The sequence below is a fragment of the Moschus berezovskii genome, chromosome 9, assembly GCF_049115385.1.
Source record: "Moschus berezovskii isolate FMDL1 chromosome 9, NW_MosBer_1.0, whole genome shotgun sequence".
In the NCBI taxonomy this organism is placed as follows: domain Eukaryota; kingdom Metazoa; phylum Chordata; class Mammalia; order Artiodactyla; family Moschidae; genus Moschus; species Moschus berezovskii.
The window spans coordinates 100,121,086-100,141,124 of record NC_142468.1 but is presented as its reverse complement, the minus strand read 5'-3'; the positions used below and the strand labels follow the sequence as shown (position 1 = coordinate 100,141,124).

The 20,039-nt window shown below is 38.5% G+C and overlaps 1 protein-coding gene and 3 pseudogenes across 3 annotated transcripts in view; 3 read left to right on the top strand and 1 right to left on the bottom strand.

Annotated features, from left to right (window-relative positions):
- Nucleotides 1-20,039, top strand: part of LOC148776647 (olfactory receptor 11G2-like) — a 71,797-nt pseudogene that overhangs the window by 12,442 nt on the left and 39,316 nt on the right. The window lies entirely within an intron of this gene.
- LOC148776648 (olfactory receptor 11G2-like) overlaps nt 1-20,039 on the top strand; it is a 58,137-nt pseudogene that overhangs the window by 12,452 nt on the left and 25,646 nt on the right. The gene's annotated exons all lie outside the window — the stretch shown is intronic.
- LOC148776650 (olfactory receptor 11G2-like) lies at nt 2,123-3,058 on the bottom strand (annotated as a pseudogene).
- Nucleotides 17,755-18,699, top strand: LOC129542140 (olfactory receptor 11H6-like). The gene has a single exon (XM_055404216.2). The coding sequence runs from the start codon at nt 17,755-17,757 to the stop codon at nt 18,697-18,699; it is 945 nt and encodes a 314-aa protein (XP_055260191.2).

Sequence of the window (20,039 nt, the reverse complement as noted above, 5' to 3'; positions counted from 1 at the left end):
AGTAGAACTACCATCAGTTCAGTTCAGTTCAGTTCAGTTCAGTCGCTCAGTCCTGTCCGACTCTGCGGCCCCATGAATGGCAGCACACCAGGCCTCCCTGTCCATCACCAACTCCCGGAGTTCACTCAAACTCAGGTCCATCGAATCGGTGATGCCATCCAGCCATCTCATCCTCTGTCGTCCCCTTCTCCTCCTGCCCCCAATCCCTCCCAGCATCAGAGTCTTTTCCAGTGAGTCAACTCGTCGCATGAGATGGCCAAAGTATTGGAGCTTCAGCTTCAGCATCAGTCATTCCAACGAACACCCAGGACTGATCTCCTTTAGAATGGACTGGTTGGATCTCCTTGCAGTCCAAGGGACTCCCAAGAGTCTTCTCCAACACCACAGTGCAAAAGCATCAATTCTTCGGCAATCAGCTTTCTTCACAGTCCAACTCTCACATCCATACATGACCACGGGAAAAACCATAGCCTTGACTAGATGGACCTTGGTTGGCAAAGTAATGTCTCTGTTTTTTAATATGCTATCTAGGTTGGTCATAACTTTCCTTCCAAGGAATAAGTGTCTTTTAATTTCATGGCTGCAATCAGCATCTGCAGTGATTTTGGCGCCCAAAAAAATAAAGTCTGACACTGTTTTGCCATCTATTTCCCATGAAGTGATGGGACCAGATGCCATGATCTCAGTTTTCTGAATGTTGAGCTTTAAGCCAACTTTTTCACTCTCCTCTTTCAACAATTCCATTCCTTGGTATATATTTGATGAAAAAGAAAATGTTAATTAGAAAAGATATACGCAACCCAATGTTCATAGCAGCATTTTTTCAGTAGCCAAAATGTGGAAGCAACCTTAGTGTCTATCAACAGATGAATGGATAAAGAAGATGAATATTCTATGTATGCTACTGCTGCTGCTAAGTCGCTTCAGTCGTGTCCGACTCTGTGCAACCCCACAGACAGCAACCCACCAGGCTTCCCCGTCCCTGGGATTCTCCATGCAAGAACACTGAATATACATATACCTAAAATGTGTTCATGCTGCTTGTTCAATCAATCATGTCTGACTCTTTGCAACCCTATGGACTGTAGCCCACCAAGCTCCTCTGTCTGTAGGATTCTCCAGGCAAGAATATTGGAGTGGGTTGCCATTTCCTCCTCCAAGGGATTTTCCCAACCCAGGCACTCAGCCTGCATCTCCTACTTCTCCTGCATTGTCAGGAAGATCCTTTAGCACTGAGCCACCTGGGATTCCCTAATGGAATATTACTCAACCATAAAAAATAATGAAATCCTGCCATTTGCTACAACATGGATGGACTGGAGGATATTATGCTCAGTCTAATAAGTCAGACAGAGAGAGACAAATACTGTATGTTATCACCTATATGTGGAATCTAAAAACAAGCAAATGAATATAACAAAACAGAAACAGACTCACAGATACAGAGAACAAACTAGTGGTTACCAGTATAGAGAGAAGGAAGGGCAGACAGGCACAACAGGAGATTAAGAGATACCAACAATTATGTATTAAATAAATAAGCTTCAAAGACATATTGCACAACGTAGGCAACTATAGTTGCTATTTTACAATAACTTTAAATTGAGCATTATCTATAAAAATATTGAATTACTGCTTTGTATAGCTAAAATAATATAAAACTGCATATCAACTATACTTTAATAATAAAAATAATAATTTTTTAAGTTTGGGAAAAAAGAAACTGCTGAAACTCATACTTGGCAACAATAAATAAGGATAAATTTTGGTACAATTTTTATTGATAATAATATATTACCAACATTATAATAAAATATTTATTGAGTGCCAAGCACTGTTACAAATGTTTTCATATATTAACTCACTCAATCTCAAACACTCTTTAATGGGGATATGATTTAACTTGGTCTTCTCCAGTTAAAATTAGGAAAACAGATAAATAACTAGTCACTCAATCAGTAAATAATAGAAAAGACTTTGAATTTTAAGAAATTCTCCTCTGGAAATATTTATTTTAGATCTAGTAACATTTATTACTTTTAAGTATAGTTTTCCTTGAGTCTTTACAACAGTCCTGAAAAGGAACTTTAGCTCACCAAAGTGTCCCATTCAGGAGTTATTTCTAAAGTTTACCCATAATTTTCTTCAGAGCAACCTTCATCTCCTCATTCCTGACGCTGCAGATCAGAGGATTTAAAAGTGGAGTTGCACTTGAGCACAACATGGTCAGGAACTTCTGCAGCCCCGGCTGACCGGCTCCCCTGGGCTTACACACAGCATTGAGACTGAGCCGTGAGAAGGAACACAACTGTCAGGTGGGAGGTGCGTGTGGAGAAGCTCTTCTCCCACGTGAGCCTTTGGGGACCTGAGCCACAGCTCGAAGTCCCAGAGCGCAGGACACAAGAGTGCGGAACCAAGTGACGAATGTGACCCCAGCACTGAAAGTGCTGCAAGTCAGAGCTGTCCTGGGGACAGGGACACATGATATGGCCAGCATCGCCCCAAGATCACAGAGGGAGTGATCAATGACATTTGAACCACAGAACGGAACTTGGGAGATAAGAGCAGCAGGTGTAACTAACCATAAGAATCCACCCACCCAGGAAGCAGACACAAGGGTTCCACAGACTTTCCTGGTCATTATGGTTGGGTAGTGCAATGGACGGCAGATGGCAACATACCTGTCAAATGCCATAAGGGCCAGGAAGAAGAGTTCTGTGGCACAAAGAGAGAGGAAGATGTGGAACTGTAGGATACAGCCATGATAGGAGATGGTCTTGGTCTTGGATAGGAAGTTGAACAACATGCTGGGCACATTGGAATGGATGTAGCAGATCTCCGGGAATGAGAAGTTGGCCAATAAAATATACATGGGAGTGTGGCGTTGCTGGTCCCACCACACAGCACAGATAATAGCACTGCTGCCCAACAAGGTCAAGAGGTAGATGATGGAGAATAAAACAAAAAGGAGAATCTCTATTTCTTGGCTACACAAGAAACCCAGCAGGACGAATTCATGAAAGGGAGCAGTGACACTCTTGTTATGCAAAACATGCATTTTCCTCTAACCTGTAATGTGCACAGACATAAACAGAAGTGCATGTTAAGGGTCTGTTTTATTCAGTTTTTCATGCCTCAATTTCTCATTGGAAGTAAGTGGCATTATAAGTAGAGAATAAACTGGAATATCAGTATTTAGTCAATATGAATAATTTTTCTCAAAATAACATTGATATAAAACAGAATAGCACCATTGATAATATTACTTAAATATTACTTCACTTTAAATAGTTCTTCTAGAACATTTTCTTCCAATTTTAGCCTGTAAGAAAAATAGAGATAGAAATGAATCATTAAACACCTTAACTGGCCACCTTTGTTTAACTCAAGTAGCACTAATAAGCTTCAGAAATGTAGTCATTAACTGTCACTGCTACCATTAAGCTGGACGTGGATTATCTATCGTTTTGATAATCACTACAAGGTCCATAAGCTCTCCTCCCTATTTAACTAAAATACTATAGACTCTTGGTAAATCAAATAAATACACTAATTTATTTATGTTTCCATTTTTAAAAAACTTATATTCCCAATTGATTCTGATGTGAAAAGTACACCTTGCTTTAAAAAGTACTGTTATGTTATATAAGTACGGACTTCCATGATAGCTCAGTTGTTAACAAATCTGCCTGTAATGCAGGAGACCCCGGTTCAATTCCTGGATCAGGAAGATCCTCTGGAGAAGGTTTAGGCTATCCACTCCAGTATTCTGGCCTGGAGAATTCCATGGACTACAGTCCATGGGGTCACAAAGAGTCGGACACGACTGAGCAACTTTCACTTTCACTTATATGGGTATATAAGTGAAAGTTTGAACCTAGAGGTTTTTCAGAAGCTATGAATTGACAACAAAGAAAGCAAAATATGGAGGTTACACTACTAAGTTAGAGGCTGTGCTGTGCTTAATCGGTCAGTTATGTCCAACTCTTTGCAACCCCATGGACTGCAGCCTAACAGGCTCCTCTGTCCTTAGGGATTCTCCAGGCAAGAACACTGGAGGGGATTGCCATGCCCTCCTCCAGGGGATCTTCCCAACCCAGGGAATGAACCCAGGTCTCCTGCATTACACTGTTTCTTTACCGACTGAGCCACCAGGGAAGCACAGGGATATAAAATGAAAGAGAGCTCATAAATAACTGGAGGTTAATTCAACAATTCCCAGTCTAAATTAAGGAATATAGCATGTGCTTTAAAATATTTAAATTGTTTTAATTTAATTCCAATTATCCTCTGTGGAGTGCCCTTCATTCACATTTGCTATGCACTTTCAGTTCCATTTGCAAAATTTGCTAGTCTACTATTTTTAAAAATCATATCATATACTTTAGCTTTTAGTTAGAATAGATTTTCAATCCACTTATTTTTCTTTCCTTATTAATTTATACTATTTTCCCTCAATTTTCATTTTAAATACATAGGGTTTAGTTTAAAAACAATAATAATAAATAAAGGAAGGGCTCAACATTTTAATGCTTCCGAAGTGCAAAGTCAGAGTGACTGTTTAAGAAGGCAATGTAAGTTGTATCACAGTTTAATTTTAAAAAAAGAATAAAGAATCAGAATTCAAGAGGGCTATAATGAAGTCCTGGATCTTTTAAAAACAGTATTTATAACCTGGGACAAGTGACTCTCTCTTTCTCTCTCTCTGCTTCAATATCTGCATCTGCAAAATCAGAGTAATATCTAGGTTGCTTCCATGTATTACTGTAAATAGTGTTGCGATGAACACTGGGGTACATATGTCTTTTTCAGTTGCGGTTTCCTCAAAGTATATGCTCAGTGGTGGGATTCTTGGGTCTTATGGTAGTTATTTTTATTCCTAGTTATTTAAAGAATCTCCATACTGTTCTCCATGTATCAAATTACATTCCCATTAACAATGCAAGAGAGTTCCCTTTTCTTCACACTCTCTCCAGGATTTAATGTTTGTAGATTTTTTGATGATGGTCAATCTGACTGCGGTTAGGTGATACCTTATTGTAGTTTTCATGTGCATTTCTCTATTAATAAGTGATGTTGAACATCTTTTCATATGTGTATTAGCCATCTGTATATCTTCTTTGGAGAAATGTCTGTTTAGGTCTTCTGCTCACTTTTTGATTGGGTTGTTTGTTTTTCTGGTATTGAACTGCATGAGCTGCTTTGTATATTTTGGAGATTAATCCTATATATACAATGGACTATTCAGTTCAGTCGCTCAGTTGTTTCCGACTCTTTGTGACCCCATGAATTATAGCATGCCAGGCCTCCCTGTCCATCACCAACTCCCGGAGTTCACTCAAACTCACGTCCATCAAGTTGGTGATGCCATCCAGCCATCTCCTCTCTGCCGTCCCATTCTCCTCCTGCCCCCAATCCCTCCCAGTATCAGAGTCTTTTCCAGTGAGTCAACTCTTCCCATGAGGTGGTCAAAGTATTGGAGCTTCAGCTTCAGCATCAGTCATTCCAATGAATACCCAGGACTGATCTCCTTGAGAATGGACTGGTTGGATCTCCTTGCAGTCTAAGTGACTCCCAAGAGTCTTCTCTAACACCACAGTCCAAAAGCATCAATTCTTCGGCAATCAGCTTTCTTCACAGTCCAACTCTCACATCCATACATGACCACCAGAAAAACCATAGCCTTGACTAGATGGACATTGGTTGGCAAAGTAATGTCTCTGCTTTTAATATGCTATCTAGGTTGGTCATAACTCTCCTTCCAGGAATAAGCGTCTTTTAATTTCATGGCTGCAGTCAGCATCTGCAGTGATTTTGGCGCCCAAAAAAATAAAGTCTGACACTGTTTCCACTGTTTTTCCATCTATTTCCCATGAAGTGATGGGACCAGATGCCATGATCTCAGTTTTCTGAATGTTGAGCTTTAAGCCAACTTTTTCACTCTCCTATTTCACATTCATCAAGAGGCTTTTGAGTTCCTCTTCACTTTCTGCCATAAGGGTGGTGTCATCTGCATATCTGAGGTTATTAATATTCCTCCCAGAAAACTTGATTCCAGCTTGTGCTTCTTCCAGCCCAGCGTTCCTCATGATGAACTCTGCAAATAAGTTAAATAAGCAAGGTGACAATATACATCCTTGACGTACTCCTTTTCCTATGTGGAACCAGTCTGTTGTTCCATGGTCAATTCTAACCGTTGCTTCCTGACCTGCATACAGGTTTCTCAAGAGGCAGGTCAGGTGGTTGGGTACTCCTATCTCTTTCAGAATTTTCCACAGTTTGTTGTGATCCACACAGTCAAAGGCTTTGGCATAATCAATGAAGCAGAAATAGATGTTTTTCTGGAACTCTCTTGCTTTTTCCATGATCCAGCGGATGTTGGCAATTTGATCTCTGCTGCCTCTGCCTTTTCTAAAACCAGCTTGAACATCACGTGAACGTGACGTTCACGGTTCACGTATTGCTGAAGCTTGGCTTGGAGAATTTTGAGCATGACTTTACTAGCATGTGAGATGAGTGAAACTGTGCGGTAGTTTGAGCACTCTTTGGCATTGCCTTTCTTTGGGATTGGAATGAAGACTGACCTTTTCCAGTCCTGTGGCCACTGCTGAGTTTTCCAAATTTGCTGGCATATTGAGTGCAGCACTTTCACAGCATCATCTTTCAGGTGTTGAAATAGCTCAACTTGAATTCCATCACCTCCACTAGCTTTGTTCATAGTGATGCTCTCTAAGGCCCACTTGACTTCACATTCCAAGATGTCTGGCTCTAGGTCAGTGATCACACCATCGTGATTATGGTCGTGAATATCTTTTTTGTACAGTTCTGTGTATTCTTGCCACCTCTTCTTAATATCTTCTGCTTCTGTTAGGTCCATACCATTTCTGTCCTTTATCGAACCCATCTTGGCATGAAATGTTCCCTTGGTATCTCTAATTTTCTTGAAGAGATCTCTTGTCTTTCCTATTCTGTTGTTTTCCTCTAATTCTTTGCACTGATCACTGAGGAAGGCTTTCTTATCTCTCCTTGCTATTCTTTGGAACTCTGCATTCAGATGCCTATCTTTCCTTTTCTCCTTTGCTTTTCGCTTCTCTTCTTTTTACAGCTATTTGTAAGACCTCCTCAGACAGCCATTTTGCCTTTTTGCATTTCTTTTCCATGGGGATGGTCTTGGTCCCTGTCTCCTGTACAATGTCACGAACCTCCGTCCATAGTTCACCAGGCACTCTATCAGATCTAGTCCCTTAAATCTATTTCTCACTTCCACTGTATAATCATAAGGGATTTGATTGAGGTCATATCTGAATGGTCTAGTGGTTTTCCCTATTTTCTTCAATTTAAGTCTGAATTTGGCAATAAGGAGTTCATGATCTGAGCCATAGTCAGCTCCTGGTCTTGCTTTTACTAACTGTATAGAGCTTCTCCATCTTTGGGTGCAGAGAATATAATCAATCTGATTTCGGTGTTGACCATCTGGTGATGTCCATGTGTAGAGTCTTCTCTTGTGTTGTTGAAAGAGGGTGTTTGCTATGACCAGTGCGTTCTCTTGGCAAAACTCTATTAGCCTTTGCCCTGCTTCATTCCATGCTCCAAGGCCAAATTTGCCTGTTACTCCAGGTGTTTCTTGACTTCCTACTTTTGCATTCCAGTCCCCTACAATGACGTGATGCCGGCTCTGAGCGTGCAGACAATGGACTATTCAGTTCAGTTCAGTTTGGTTCAGTCACTCAGTTGTGTCCGACTCTTTGCGACCCCATGAATCACAGCACGCCAGGCCTCCCTGTCCATCACCAACTCCCGGAGTTCACTCAAACTCATGTCCATCGAGTCGGTGATGCCATCCAGCCATCTCATTCTCTGTTGTCCCCTCTCCTCCTGCCCCCAATCCCTCCCAGCATCAGAGTCTTTTCCAGTAAGTCAACTCTTCGCATGAGGTGGCCAAAGTATTACTTAGCCATAAATTGCATTTGAGTCAATTCTAATGAAGTGGGTGAACCTAGAGCCTATTATACAGAGTGAAGTAAATCATAAAGCAAATATCATATATTGATGGATGTATATGGAATTAGAAAGATGGTACTGATGAACCTATTTTCAGGGCAGCAATACAGACACAGACATAGAGAACAGACTTATGAACACAACGGGTGAAGGAGATGGTAGGACAAATTGAGAGAGTAGCACTGAAACATGCACATTCAGTTCAGTTCAGTTCAGTTCAGTTGCTCAGTCGTGTCCGACTCTCCGCGACCCCATGAATCACAGCACGCCAGGCCTCCCTGTCCATCACCAACTCCCGGAGTTCACTCAAACTCATGTCCACAGAGTCGGTGATGCCATCCAGCCATCTCATTCTCCGTCGTCCCCTTCTCCTCCCACCCCCAACCTTTCCCAGCATCACAGTCTTTTCCAGTGAGTCAACTCGTCGCATGAGGTGGCCAAAGTATTGCAGTTTCAGCTTTAGCATCAGTCCCTCCAATGAACATCCAGGATTGATCTCCTCTAGAATGGACTGGTTGGATCTCCTTGCAGTATAAGGGACTCTCAAGAGTCTTCTCCAACACCACAGTTTAAAAGCATCGATTCTTTGGCGGTTAGCCTTCTTCACAGTCCAACTCTCACATCCATACATGACCACGGGAAAAACCATTGCCTTGACTAAACATGCACATTACCATATGTAAAATAGATAGCCAGTGGGAATTTGTTGTATGACACAGGGAGCTCAAACCTGGTGCTCTGTGACAACCTAGAGGGGGTGGAATGGGGTGGTAGGTGGGAGGAAATTTCAGGAGGGAGGGGACATATGTCCCCTATGGCTGATTCATGTTGATATATGGGAGAAACTAGCACAATATTGAAAATTTATCCTCCAAGTAAAAATAAATAAATTTTTAAAAATCAGAGTAACAATATCCACCATGGAAATTAATGAAACATTAAATGTAACATATTCTTAAAGCACCTAGCCTAGAGTAAATAAATGTTTAGTGTGAGCTCCACTTATTGCCCTAGTTATCATAAGCAAAACATGAGCCCGTTGATCTGATTCTTCCTTTAAAAGTATCTGTTTGAACCTAAAATATAGCTTCCATACACATTCTTATCTCTGAGTATTCAATCTAACAAATTATATGAGTTCAATGCACTTCTATGGTGTTAACTTATAATGGAAAAAATGCCTTAAAATCGCATCATATATAACTCAGAATGAATCTCTCAAAAATATACTCGAATTCCCAAATAGCGCATGAAATTTGCTCACTGAAATAATCACTTTAATAATTCCTTACCTTTTGAATTAAACCCCTTTTGATAATTATCTATACAATGCTTCTGTTTCTCTGATCCGCAACCTATTGGTCATTATTCTTTTAGTACCTTCCACAAAGCGGTTCAGCTACAGATTTGTTAAACAGACATTTATGGGTTGCTTGAAAAAAACCACTATGAGGAAAATTTCCATTTTAGTTAAAGTTTAGAAGTCCAGGCATAACTTTATCCTTTACTGCCTTGTATATGTTAAAGCTAGGAGAGTAGAACTGGAGTTGCATCCCTTTAGTCTGGATTGATAAAGCTTTCTTCACCCAGAGAACAGCTTCAAATAATCCAGGTTTTTAAAATATTTGATAGTTAAAGAAAGACAGAGTATTCAGGAAGTCTGTTCCCTCCTCTGCCTGCTATAGGATTCTTCCTTCATTCCCTCTTGGCTTCCCTCCCTTTCCAATCTAGAATGAATAAGAGCTAGTAACATGGACCACCCTCCTCTCCTCCAACCCGAACCTTTTCATCTTTTTCAGCATTCACTTGAATGAGCACTTTTAATAAAGGTGACAATAGACAGGACATGGTGCTACAATAATACAATACTGATCACTGAGGTGATTGTGGCCTGGATATGATTACAAGTAAAAACAGCAAGGTGATTTGGAAAGGGTGGGAAGCACTTGGAATGATGGAATGAATTTGGAGGGGATCTATGGCATAGAAAGTAATCATGTGGAAATTCTACTACTAGGAGAATAATTATACAATCAGAGGAGATATTAAATAATGAGATCTTTCAAGGAGTTATTCACAATGCAAATGACTAAAACTGGTTTAGGAACTTTTAAGACAATAAAACCTGAAGTCTGAGACATTTGAAAAATTTTTCCATAGTGGATTTCCCTGTATGTTAGGATTATTTCAAAGAGAAATGTTCATTTTCACGGTAATTTTATCAAAGAAAAAAACCCTAGGGCCTTGCCCCATCTGGCCACCTTGCACTGATAAAATACCATGCACTGAAATTCTCAATTAACTGACCACCTCAAGACATCTATTCATTCATTTAATACATAAATAATATCAATCTGTTGTGTGGAAGACAGAATAAAAGGAGGGATTCATTCACACTCACTCTGATGAGGTATGTCCAACCTCCACTAGAATTCAAGGGTCCTGTCTGCAGAAGAAGGCATACATTCCTAGCATTCAATCACTTCTGGCTTTGACAGGATTATTATTTAAGGAAAATCCATCCCTTTTTTCTCCCCTCCCCTTAATGTGTTTTCTTTCTCCTGAGGACCCACACAAAAGAAACACTGGGAGATGTCCTGATTGCCCTCTAGGGTACACAAAAATTTTTTTTAATGAGTCTTGAAAAGAAAGCAATTTGGATGCACAATCTCTGACTTACTGGAAGTATATTCCTGTGACATCTCAGACTTGTTGAGGAATATTCTGATCCTAAAAAAGCTTCACTTTATCTATAGTAAAGTTCTTCTGAGAACAACTGCTCTAGATGAGAATGGATACAGTTTGGTCAGATCAATTTCCCTGTGAGCATCACAAACTTGAAAGTAACTTGTTTTTTAACTGTTATCACAACAGATAAATTATAAATACATGAACAATGGAAAGGGGTCACATATTCCATAACCAGCACCCCTTCTTCTTTCTTCCTTTTTCTCATCTTTTGGTGACTGGCATCTGGTTGTTGATTTTTAGGGTAAAAGAATATCATGGTACCACAGCTGTTCAATTATTTTTGGCTTCTTAATAAAGACTGATGTATCAATATAAGATAATGATGAAAGAAATTGAAGAAGGCACAAGTAAATAGAAAAATATTCCATGGGTCCATGTTCATGGATCAGAAGAAGTAATATTGTTGAAATGTTCATACTCACCAGAGCAATCTATTCAACCAAGGCATGTGTGCTCAGTCATGTCTGACTCTTTGCAGCCCCATAGACCATAGGCTCCTCTGTCCATGGGATCATCCAGACAAGAATACTGGAATGGGTTGCCATTGCCTTCTCCAGGGGATCTTCCTGACACAGAGATCAAACCTGCATCTTCTGTTTCTTCTGCTTTGGCAGGTAGGTTCTTTACCACTGAGCCACTTGGGAGGCCAATTTGCAGACTCAATGAAATCTCTCAAAATTCCAATGGTACTTTTCACAGAAATAGAAAAATCAATTCTAAAACTTGTATGGAACCACAAAAGGCACCAAAGCAGTCTTAAGAAGGAAGAACACAGCTGGAGGCATCAAACTTCCTGATTTGAAACTATATTGCAAAGCTATAGTAATCAAAAGAGTACAATATTGGCATTAAAAACAAACACATTGACCAACAGAACAGCATGGAGAATCCAGAAATAAATCCATGAGTGAGTGAGTGAGTGAGTGAAGTCACTCAGTTGTGTCCAACTCTTTGCAACCCCATGGACTGTAGCCCACCAGGCTCCTCCATCCATGGGATTCTCCAGGTAAGAATACTGGAGTGGGTTGCCATTTAATATTTGACAAGGGAGTCAAGAATGCTCAGTGGAAAAAAGGCAATCTCTTCAACAAAAATTTGAGAAAATTGGATAGTCACATATAAAAGAATGAAACTAGACCCCTATCCTACACTTATCACAAAGATTAACTAAAAATGGATTGAATATTTAAACATAAGTCCTGAAGCCATAAAAACCCTAGAAGAAAACAAAAGCTTCTTGACATGGATCTTGGCAATGACTTTTCAGCTATGACACCTAAAGTATAAGCAACAAAATCAAAGACAAACATGAGGTATGATATCAGACTTAAAAGTTTCTGCACAACAAAAGTAGCAATCAACAAAATGAAAAGACAACCTATGGAATGGGAAAAAATATTTGCAAACCATGTATCTGATAGTGAGTGAAAGTTGCTCAGTCGTGTCCAATTCTTTGCGACCCGACGGACTATACAGTCCATGGAATTCTCCAGGCCAGAATACTGGATTGGGTAGCATTTCCCTTCTCCAGGGGATCTTCCCAACCCAGGTCTTCTGCAATGCGGATGGATTCTTTACCAGCTGAGCCACACGGAAGCCCAAGAATACTGGAGTGGATAGCCTATCCCTTCTCCAGCAGATCTTGCTGACCCAGAAATTGAACTGGGGTCTCCATAAGGGGTTAATATCCAAAATGTATAAAGAACTCATGAACTCAAGAGGAAAAAACAAACAATCCAATTAAAAACTGGACAAAGAAGCTGAATAGGCATTTTCCCAAAGATTTATGAATGGCCAACAGGTACATGAAAAGTTACTCAAAATCACTAATCATAGAGAAATATAAATCAAAACCACAATGAGATATCACCTCACACCTGTTAGAATGGCTAGCATCAAAAAAGACAAGAGATAACAATTGCTTATTAAAGATGTAGAAAAAGGGACCTTTGTCCACTCTTGGTAAGAGTGTAAATTGGTATGCCATTATGGAAAACAGTATGAAGGTTACTCAAAAAGTTAAAAATAGAACTACCATCTTATCTAGCAAGTCTACTTCTGAGAATATATCTAATCTAACAAGTCTACTTCTGAGAATTATATATATATATTTTTGACATTGTAATTTTCCTTTAAGTAGTCTACTCTAGGGAAATGTTCTAATATTAAACAAAAATTTAAGCCCAGTGATTTTTATTGCATTATTTTAAGACCAGAACATTTTAAATAGCCTAAAAACCCTAGGGAAATGATATTAAAACAACACTCAGTATTATGCAGCTTTAATAGTATTTAAGAGAGTTTTACTTACATGGAAAAATGCAGGCTATAAATGTAAGCAGAATACTAAGTGCTGTATGACCTCATATGTATAAATTTTTACAACAAAAAAGACCAGAGGGAATAAGCCAAGTTTTAACTTGAATTATCTGTGCTTGAAAAAATTGTGAGTAATTTTTTAGCTCCCTTAATTTTTCTGACTCTTCCAAATTTTTGTTTAAACACAAGTTACCTTGATAATCAGAATTTTAAAAAATTGCAACAGTGATACCCAGCACACAGGGTGTTGTAAGGATTAAATAAAATGAGTTAAATATAAGAATTTGTCACAGTATCTAGCATAAGATATCAATAGCAATTGTTTCCCATCTTTGACAGGTAAAGATGGAAGGTAAATAGTTTACTATTTAAGAACTCAGGCTTCACTCTCAGAGAGAACTGAATTCAGATATTGTCATCCCCATTTATTAAATGTTACAAATTATTTAATTAACATAAGCTTCAATAGCTTCCCTATAAGTAAAAATAATAGTATATCTAACCTATCAGATTGGGAAGGGATTAAATGAAATTACTCATAAATTTACTCATCTTACTGCCTGACATGTAACAAGTCTTCAGTAAATATTAACTGCTATATTTGTATGCCAAAGTACAAGGGTAGCTACAGGCATGGATAGGCTTTTGAACCCATGTAATGAGTTAAAAAATAAAAAAATAACTGTCCCTTTAATCAAAGAAGCTCAAAATTATATGGCAAATGCATAGCATCAACTGATAGAGTGGAATCATTGGTCCATTATGAGAAAAGGAGTATCAGATGTTTGAAACAACCTTAACAAAAGATGAGTCCCTGGGGTAATGACCATCCCAGCTGAGGGAATCTCAGCAAAGAGCCCCTTTAGGGAAACTGGCTTTGGCCCAGCAACAGTTTCACTGGGGACAAGTGGAAAATTCAAGCTTTCATCCTTACTACTGCTGGATGGGGAGCAGGGGAAACACATCTTTTTCAACTTCCAAAAAACAGAAAAATATTTCCCCAAATGCTCTGGAAGTGAAAACACAAGGGAGAGAACTCTGAGATCCAAGGGAAGTGAAGAGCAGAGGAAAGGCTTATCTGCAGACACTGTTTCTTATTCTAGTAAGTGCCTGAATCAATTCCTTCAACAAAGGGCATATTCATGAACATGGGACAGAGAAAAATATGTGTTATATTTTGACAGTGGAAATGTGAGTTGGAGAAAGTATCTTTCTACCTGTCTGGTTGAAAAAGAAACCATTACATTCAATTTTATCAACTGTAAAGGTGAAAGAAAAGAAAAATAAGTATATTGCCTTTATTTAATCCTGTCTAATATCATCATGATTTTTTTGACTTTTATTCTAAACTACAATATTCTCCTTAAAATTTTGAAGAAAATTAAAACCCAAAATGGAAAATGGTATCATTTTCCTGTTTTTTTTTTCTTTCTTTCTCAAGGAAGAAAAGTATTACCTGATTGAGGATAAGGTATGCTTCCTTCAAATGGGAAAAGACTAATAACACGAATTCTCTCCAGAAGCTAATGGCTATCATTTCTCATGATGTTGCATTTGATTTTTTTAAACTTAACTTCTAATCCGTGTCCTAGGTTTATGAAATGGCATTGGCCACTTAAAGTAAAATACAGCCTTTAGGATGCCCCGCTGGCACTCTTCCCTTTCTCCTCAACCTTGGCACAGAGACTTACTTCATTGACTTTAAACCCAAGTAGCAAGAAAGTGAGAAATTATATCCTGCATGGTAAGTCACATATGACATAAATAATGGGCTTCCTAGCAACTTGTAACATTCCAGAAATAGCAAAGGTCACAAAAATTGGTTAGGGTAAGTGGAAGATTCAGAAAAGTGCCTTCAAGAATAATAATTTTTAATGTTTGTCTTTTAAGTTTATAAAAGTAATGTATGTTATTTATAGAAATTTTAAGAAACACAGACATGTATAACTAAGAAAAGTATGCAACCTGTCATCTGATCTTGAAAAACTTACCACTATTAATTTCATTTTTTCCAGAAATTTTTTACTTTTACTCAGTATTATTTACTTTTTCTAAAGAAGTATATATAAAGAACTACATAAACTCTTGCTACGCAAAGAACTCTATAAAGTATGGAGGACTTTATAAATTTTTACTACTCAAAGAATTAACATTACCTTATTACTTATTAGAAATTTAGAATCCCAAACCCCGTCCACTCCTTCTGAGTCAGAATCTGTATTTTAACATGATTCCTAAAAATTCTTATGCACTGTATGAATTTTTTCTACACCTCTAATTCTTATTTAATGGGTATAAATGCTTTAAAAGCTCTGAGTATTTCTAAATTGCCAGCCAGAAAAAACATGTACAAGTTAATATACTCTCCAACAGTTTTTCTAAGTGTCATTTCATTGCACCTTTATCAACTCTGGTATCATGATTATTCATTTTTGTTAATCTGAAAAATCAAAATTATGTATTTCATATTTAAATGAGTGACCTTTATCTGGAAATGTGGAGTTATAGATTTAACTACCACAATTTACACTGAAACTTATATTAACTTAAAGTGCCTCTTAATTTTACTGAAAACAGTATTGCACCATGAATGAATATAAATATATGTTCCAAAACACCCCTTGCTTAGTATACAAGAATGCAGTAGACACTAAGCAAACTTGTATTGAATTTTTAAATTCTTTAGTTTAGTGATTAGCTTATAAAGCTAAATTTAGGAGCTAAGCCTGAAAAGACTGTAGCTAGCACACTCAGTTTATGCTAACAAAGTGGCAGTTGATAGAAAATGAACTAAGGTTCATGATGGATAGCAATCAAAAAGTTAATGCTATTATTCTAAAATGTTTTAATAAAAATATGTTAAGAAATATTTTCCTTTATTATCCACATACTGAAACTATATAAGACTGTATTGTAGACAGTTCTTAAATTTTCCAGCAACAAAAATCTCAGGTCATCTTGTCATCTTAGAAGTAATTCTAAGAAAAAAAGAAATGAAGAGAGAGAAAGAAACAGAGAAACAAGTGAAATAAAGTGATTAAAAGCAAGGGATGTTTTTCTATGAGAAATTTAGTGAGCTTTTCACTAAAGCTCACTAAACAAGAACGTCTTTCCATACCAGCCTATAGCATTGTGGTCTCCTTGTTTGCAAGTTTATGAGATGAAAGAAAAAGACTAGGCCATCTGCTGCCCTCTGGAGAGAAAACATCAAGGACAATCAATCTAAATTAGAATATGGACAGCTCTAAGGATTGATCTCCTTTCAAAAGAAAGAAGAAAAATGTATAAAAGAGAACTGACAAGAAAATAAAGTAAAATAGCACTTAATAATTTTAAATAAACTTATATTTTCAGACCTAAGCAAATTATATCCCTGGGTACAGAAAGAATTTACAGATGTGATTTCAAAATCACTATTGGTGTCTCTGAAGAATGCTAAAGAAAGGAAGAAAATGTTTTAAAAACTGAAACTGAACAAGGGCATCAGTTTTAAAAGCTACTTTTAAAATTTTAAATAAGCCCTTTGTTTATTAATGCCAGATTTGTTTATTATGCCAGAAAGTTTTTCAGATACAAAGTCATTTTCACCATTTTTGTGCTGTTTATCTGTTTTGAGCTTAGCCATCTATTCCCAATTGTTTAGAATAATATGTGTTAACCTAGAAAAAGTTTTAAGTTCTCTAAAAAAGCAATTTTTAATGTTCTACATATTCTAACCAAACACACAGGTGAAAATCATGAGAAATTTTATCAAATTCACAGGGAATAAAAATACAAATGGAAGTTAATATTTGAAGGTCTTAAGATCTCATTCAATGAAACACTTTGTGAAATTCAGTAATTAACCTCCCTCACTTCAAAAACTCAATAACACAACCACTAAATGGGGCCACTCTTGTTTTAAGTTCTGTGAATAAAACTTTAAGGACTTTCGTATAATAAAAATTCAATAGAAGTCAAAAGTATAAAGTTACTGCCCAAAAAAGTCAAAGAATTTAAGCCTGCATGAGTTCCTAGAGCAAAAGAGATTATACCATTGCGCTCTGTGTCAGCAACACAGTATGAGGGGTAGCCTCAAGTTCTCTCCTTTAAGGCACTTAGTTGATAACACTCTTTTGTTCAGTAAATCTGTCAATTCTAGTTTTTTACAATTAAATTGCCCATGTCAAAATTTGTATATTAATTTAGCATTAGCCAGACACCCTTATGGGGAAGAAAATGGCGACCCACTCCAGTGTTCTTGCCTGGAGAATCCCATGGACGGGGGAGCCTGGTGGAGTCAGACACGACTAAAGTGACTTAGCACGCATGCAGATACCCATCTGTACTGTCTAGACCAATGTTCTCCAAAGTTCAGTGCACCAGGCAACCCAATGAGAGATGCAGAAAGTAAATATCTGAAATTCTACTTTTATTTTAATTCTAAAAACACTTTTTTTTCAAAATCTTTACCAATATTTACTATATTTATTGACAGTGCTTTGTTGATAGTTTAAAAGCGAATAGTCATATATAGAGGAGTACACTCAACAACTGTATTGTTGGACTGCCCAATCAAAAATAGAAACTATTGATCTAGTCCCCTCCCTTATGCTCAGGAAAATATGCTCATCTCCTGGGGAGGAACCAGGAGACATAATTCTCTTTGTAATTTCTGCTCCAATCCTCACAGAATGGACAGAAATGATGATGTCAAAGGTCAGAAATATTTCCCACGTTGTGAGTGAGTTCCTCCTCTTGGGCTTCCCTTGCCGCTGGGAAATAGAGATCTTCCTCTTTTCCATATTCTTTATAACTTACATCATGACCCTCCTTGGAAATGTGGCAATCGTGTGTGCAGTGCGCTGGGACCACCGGCTCCACACCCCAATGTACTTCCTGCTGGCCAACTTCTCCTTCCTGGAGATCTGCTATGTCAACTCTGATGTGCCCAATATGCTGGCCAACTTCTTCTCCCAAACCAAAACCATCTCCTTTGCTCGGTGTCTCCTCCAGTTGTACTTCTTCTTCTCACTGGGCACAACAGAATGCTTATTTCTCTCCATCATGGCCTATGACCGTTTCCTGGCAATTTGCCGCCCTCTGCACTACCCCACCGTCATGACTACTAAGTTCTGTAGCAGCCTGGTCATCTTTTGCTGGGTGTACGGTTTCCTCTGGTTTCTGATCCCAGTGATACTTGTTACTCGGCTACCATTTTGTGGCCCAAATGTGATTGATGACTTTCTGTGTGACCTGGGTCCTCTGTTGGCCCTGGCTTCAGCATGTGTCCCAGTCCCAGGGACTGTTCTCATATGTGGTACCATGAGCTCCCTCCTTATCTTTGCCACCTTTTTCTACACTACTGGATCCTACACCCTGGTGCTGAGGGTTGTAATGCAGGTGCCTTCAGTGGCTGGCCGGAAGAAGGCCTTCTCCACCTGCTCTTCACACCTGGCTGTTGTGTTTCTGTTCTATAGTTCTGTCATGATGACATATGTGAGTCCAGGGTCAGGACAAGCAGAGGGCATGCAGAAGTTCACAACTTTGTTCTACTCAGTTTTGACCCCCTTTTTCAACCCCATGATCTATAGCCTCCGGAATAAAGAAATGAAAGATGCTCTGAAGAAAGTTGTAGGAGGTTCCTAAAACTGGGACTATGTAAATTAAAGTTGGAAATATCATTGATCTCTGAAAAGGCTCACAATAATCACAACCACATGTAACACTTTCTATTGACATCTACCTCCAACCGAGCAGTGGTTCTCAACTAATTGACTCTGAAATAGGGGTATTAGGAGCAAGGCACGGGTATTTTGAAAAGTCCCACAGGATACTGTAATATACAGAAAGGGTTAAGAACCCTCAAATTTAGGAATTTCTAGACTCTTTAATCGGCTTCCCAGGCGGCTCAGGGGTAAAGAATTCACCTGCCAATGCAGGAGACATAGGTTCAGTCTCTGGATTCAGAAGATCCCCTGGAGAAGGAAATGGCAACCCACTCCATTTTTGTCTGGAAAATCCTATGGACAGAGGAGCATGGCTACAGTCCATAGAGTCACAAGAGTTGGACATGACTTAGTGTCTAAATAACAACAACAACAAAATTCCGTGATAACACAGAGTGAGACCACACATATACACACCCCTTTTCTTGTCAAAAGCCACTTTAGTGCAAATCTGTCAAACTGAATCACTCTTTTACAGGTGGCTGTCCAGTTTTACTCGCACCACTTGTTGAACAACCAGTTTTTTTATCCACTGTATAGTCTTGCCTCCTTTGTCATAGTTAATTGACCAAGGTGTGTGGGTTTATTTCTGGGCTTTCTATTCTGTTCCAATTAATCTATGTATCTATTCTTGTGCCAATAATATGCTGTTTTGACCACTGTAGCTTTGTAGTACATACTGAAGTCTGGGAGGGTTATACCTTTAATAAGACATGTTATAACCCAAATATAACAATCATTGCTTTGCCAAAAAAAAAAAAAAAAAGGTTATAACCAGGATAGGTCAATCTCTTTTGAATGATTTGTACATGCTTTTATGAAGAGATTATTCATAGAAAACGGGCTTCCCTCATAGCTCAGTCAGTAAAGAATCTGCCTGCAATGCAGGAGACTTGGGTTTGATTCCTGGGTTGGGAGGATCCCCTGGAGAAGGAGATGGGAACCCACTCCAGTATTCTTGCCTAGAGAATCCCATGGACAGAGGAGTCTGGCAGACTACAGTCCATGGTGTCAAAGAGTCAGACATGACTTAATGACTAAACCAACAACAAAATAAATGCATAGGAAAAAAAATATGAAAAAGTATTCTGGCATTGTACTAGCCTTTGGAGTGATGCACGTTAGCAATATTGCTTTCCTGTCCGCACAGTACCATTTGTTTTTCCCCCATTTGTTTATTTTTGCTTTTATTTCTTCTGCCTTAAGAGATTGAGCCAGGAAAATACTGCTACAATTTACATCACCATTCTGCCTACGTTT

Coding starts and splice junctions, on each gene's coding strand:
- LOC129542140 (XM_055404216.2), top strand. CDS start 17,755: ATGATGATGTCAAAGGTCAGAAATATTTCCCACGTTGTGAGTGAGTTC.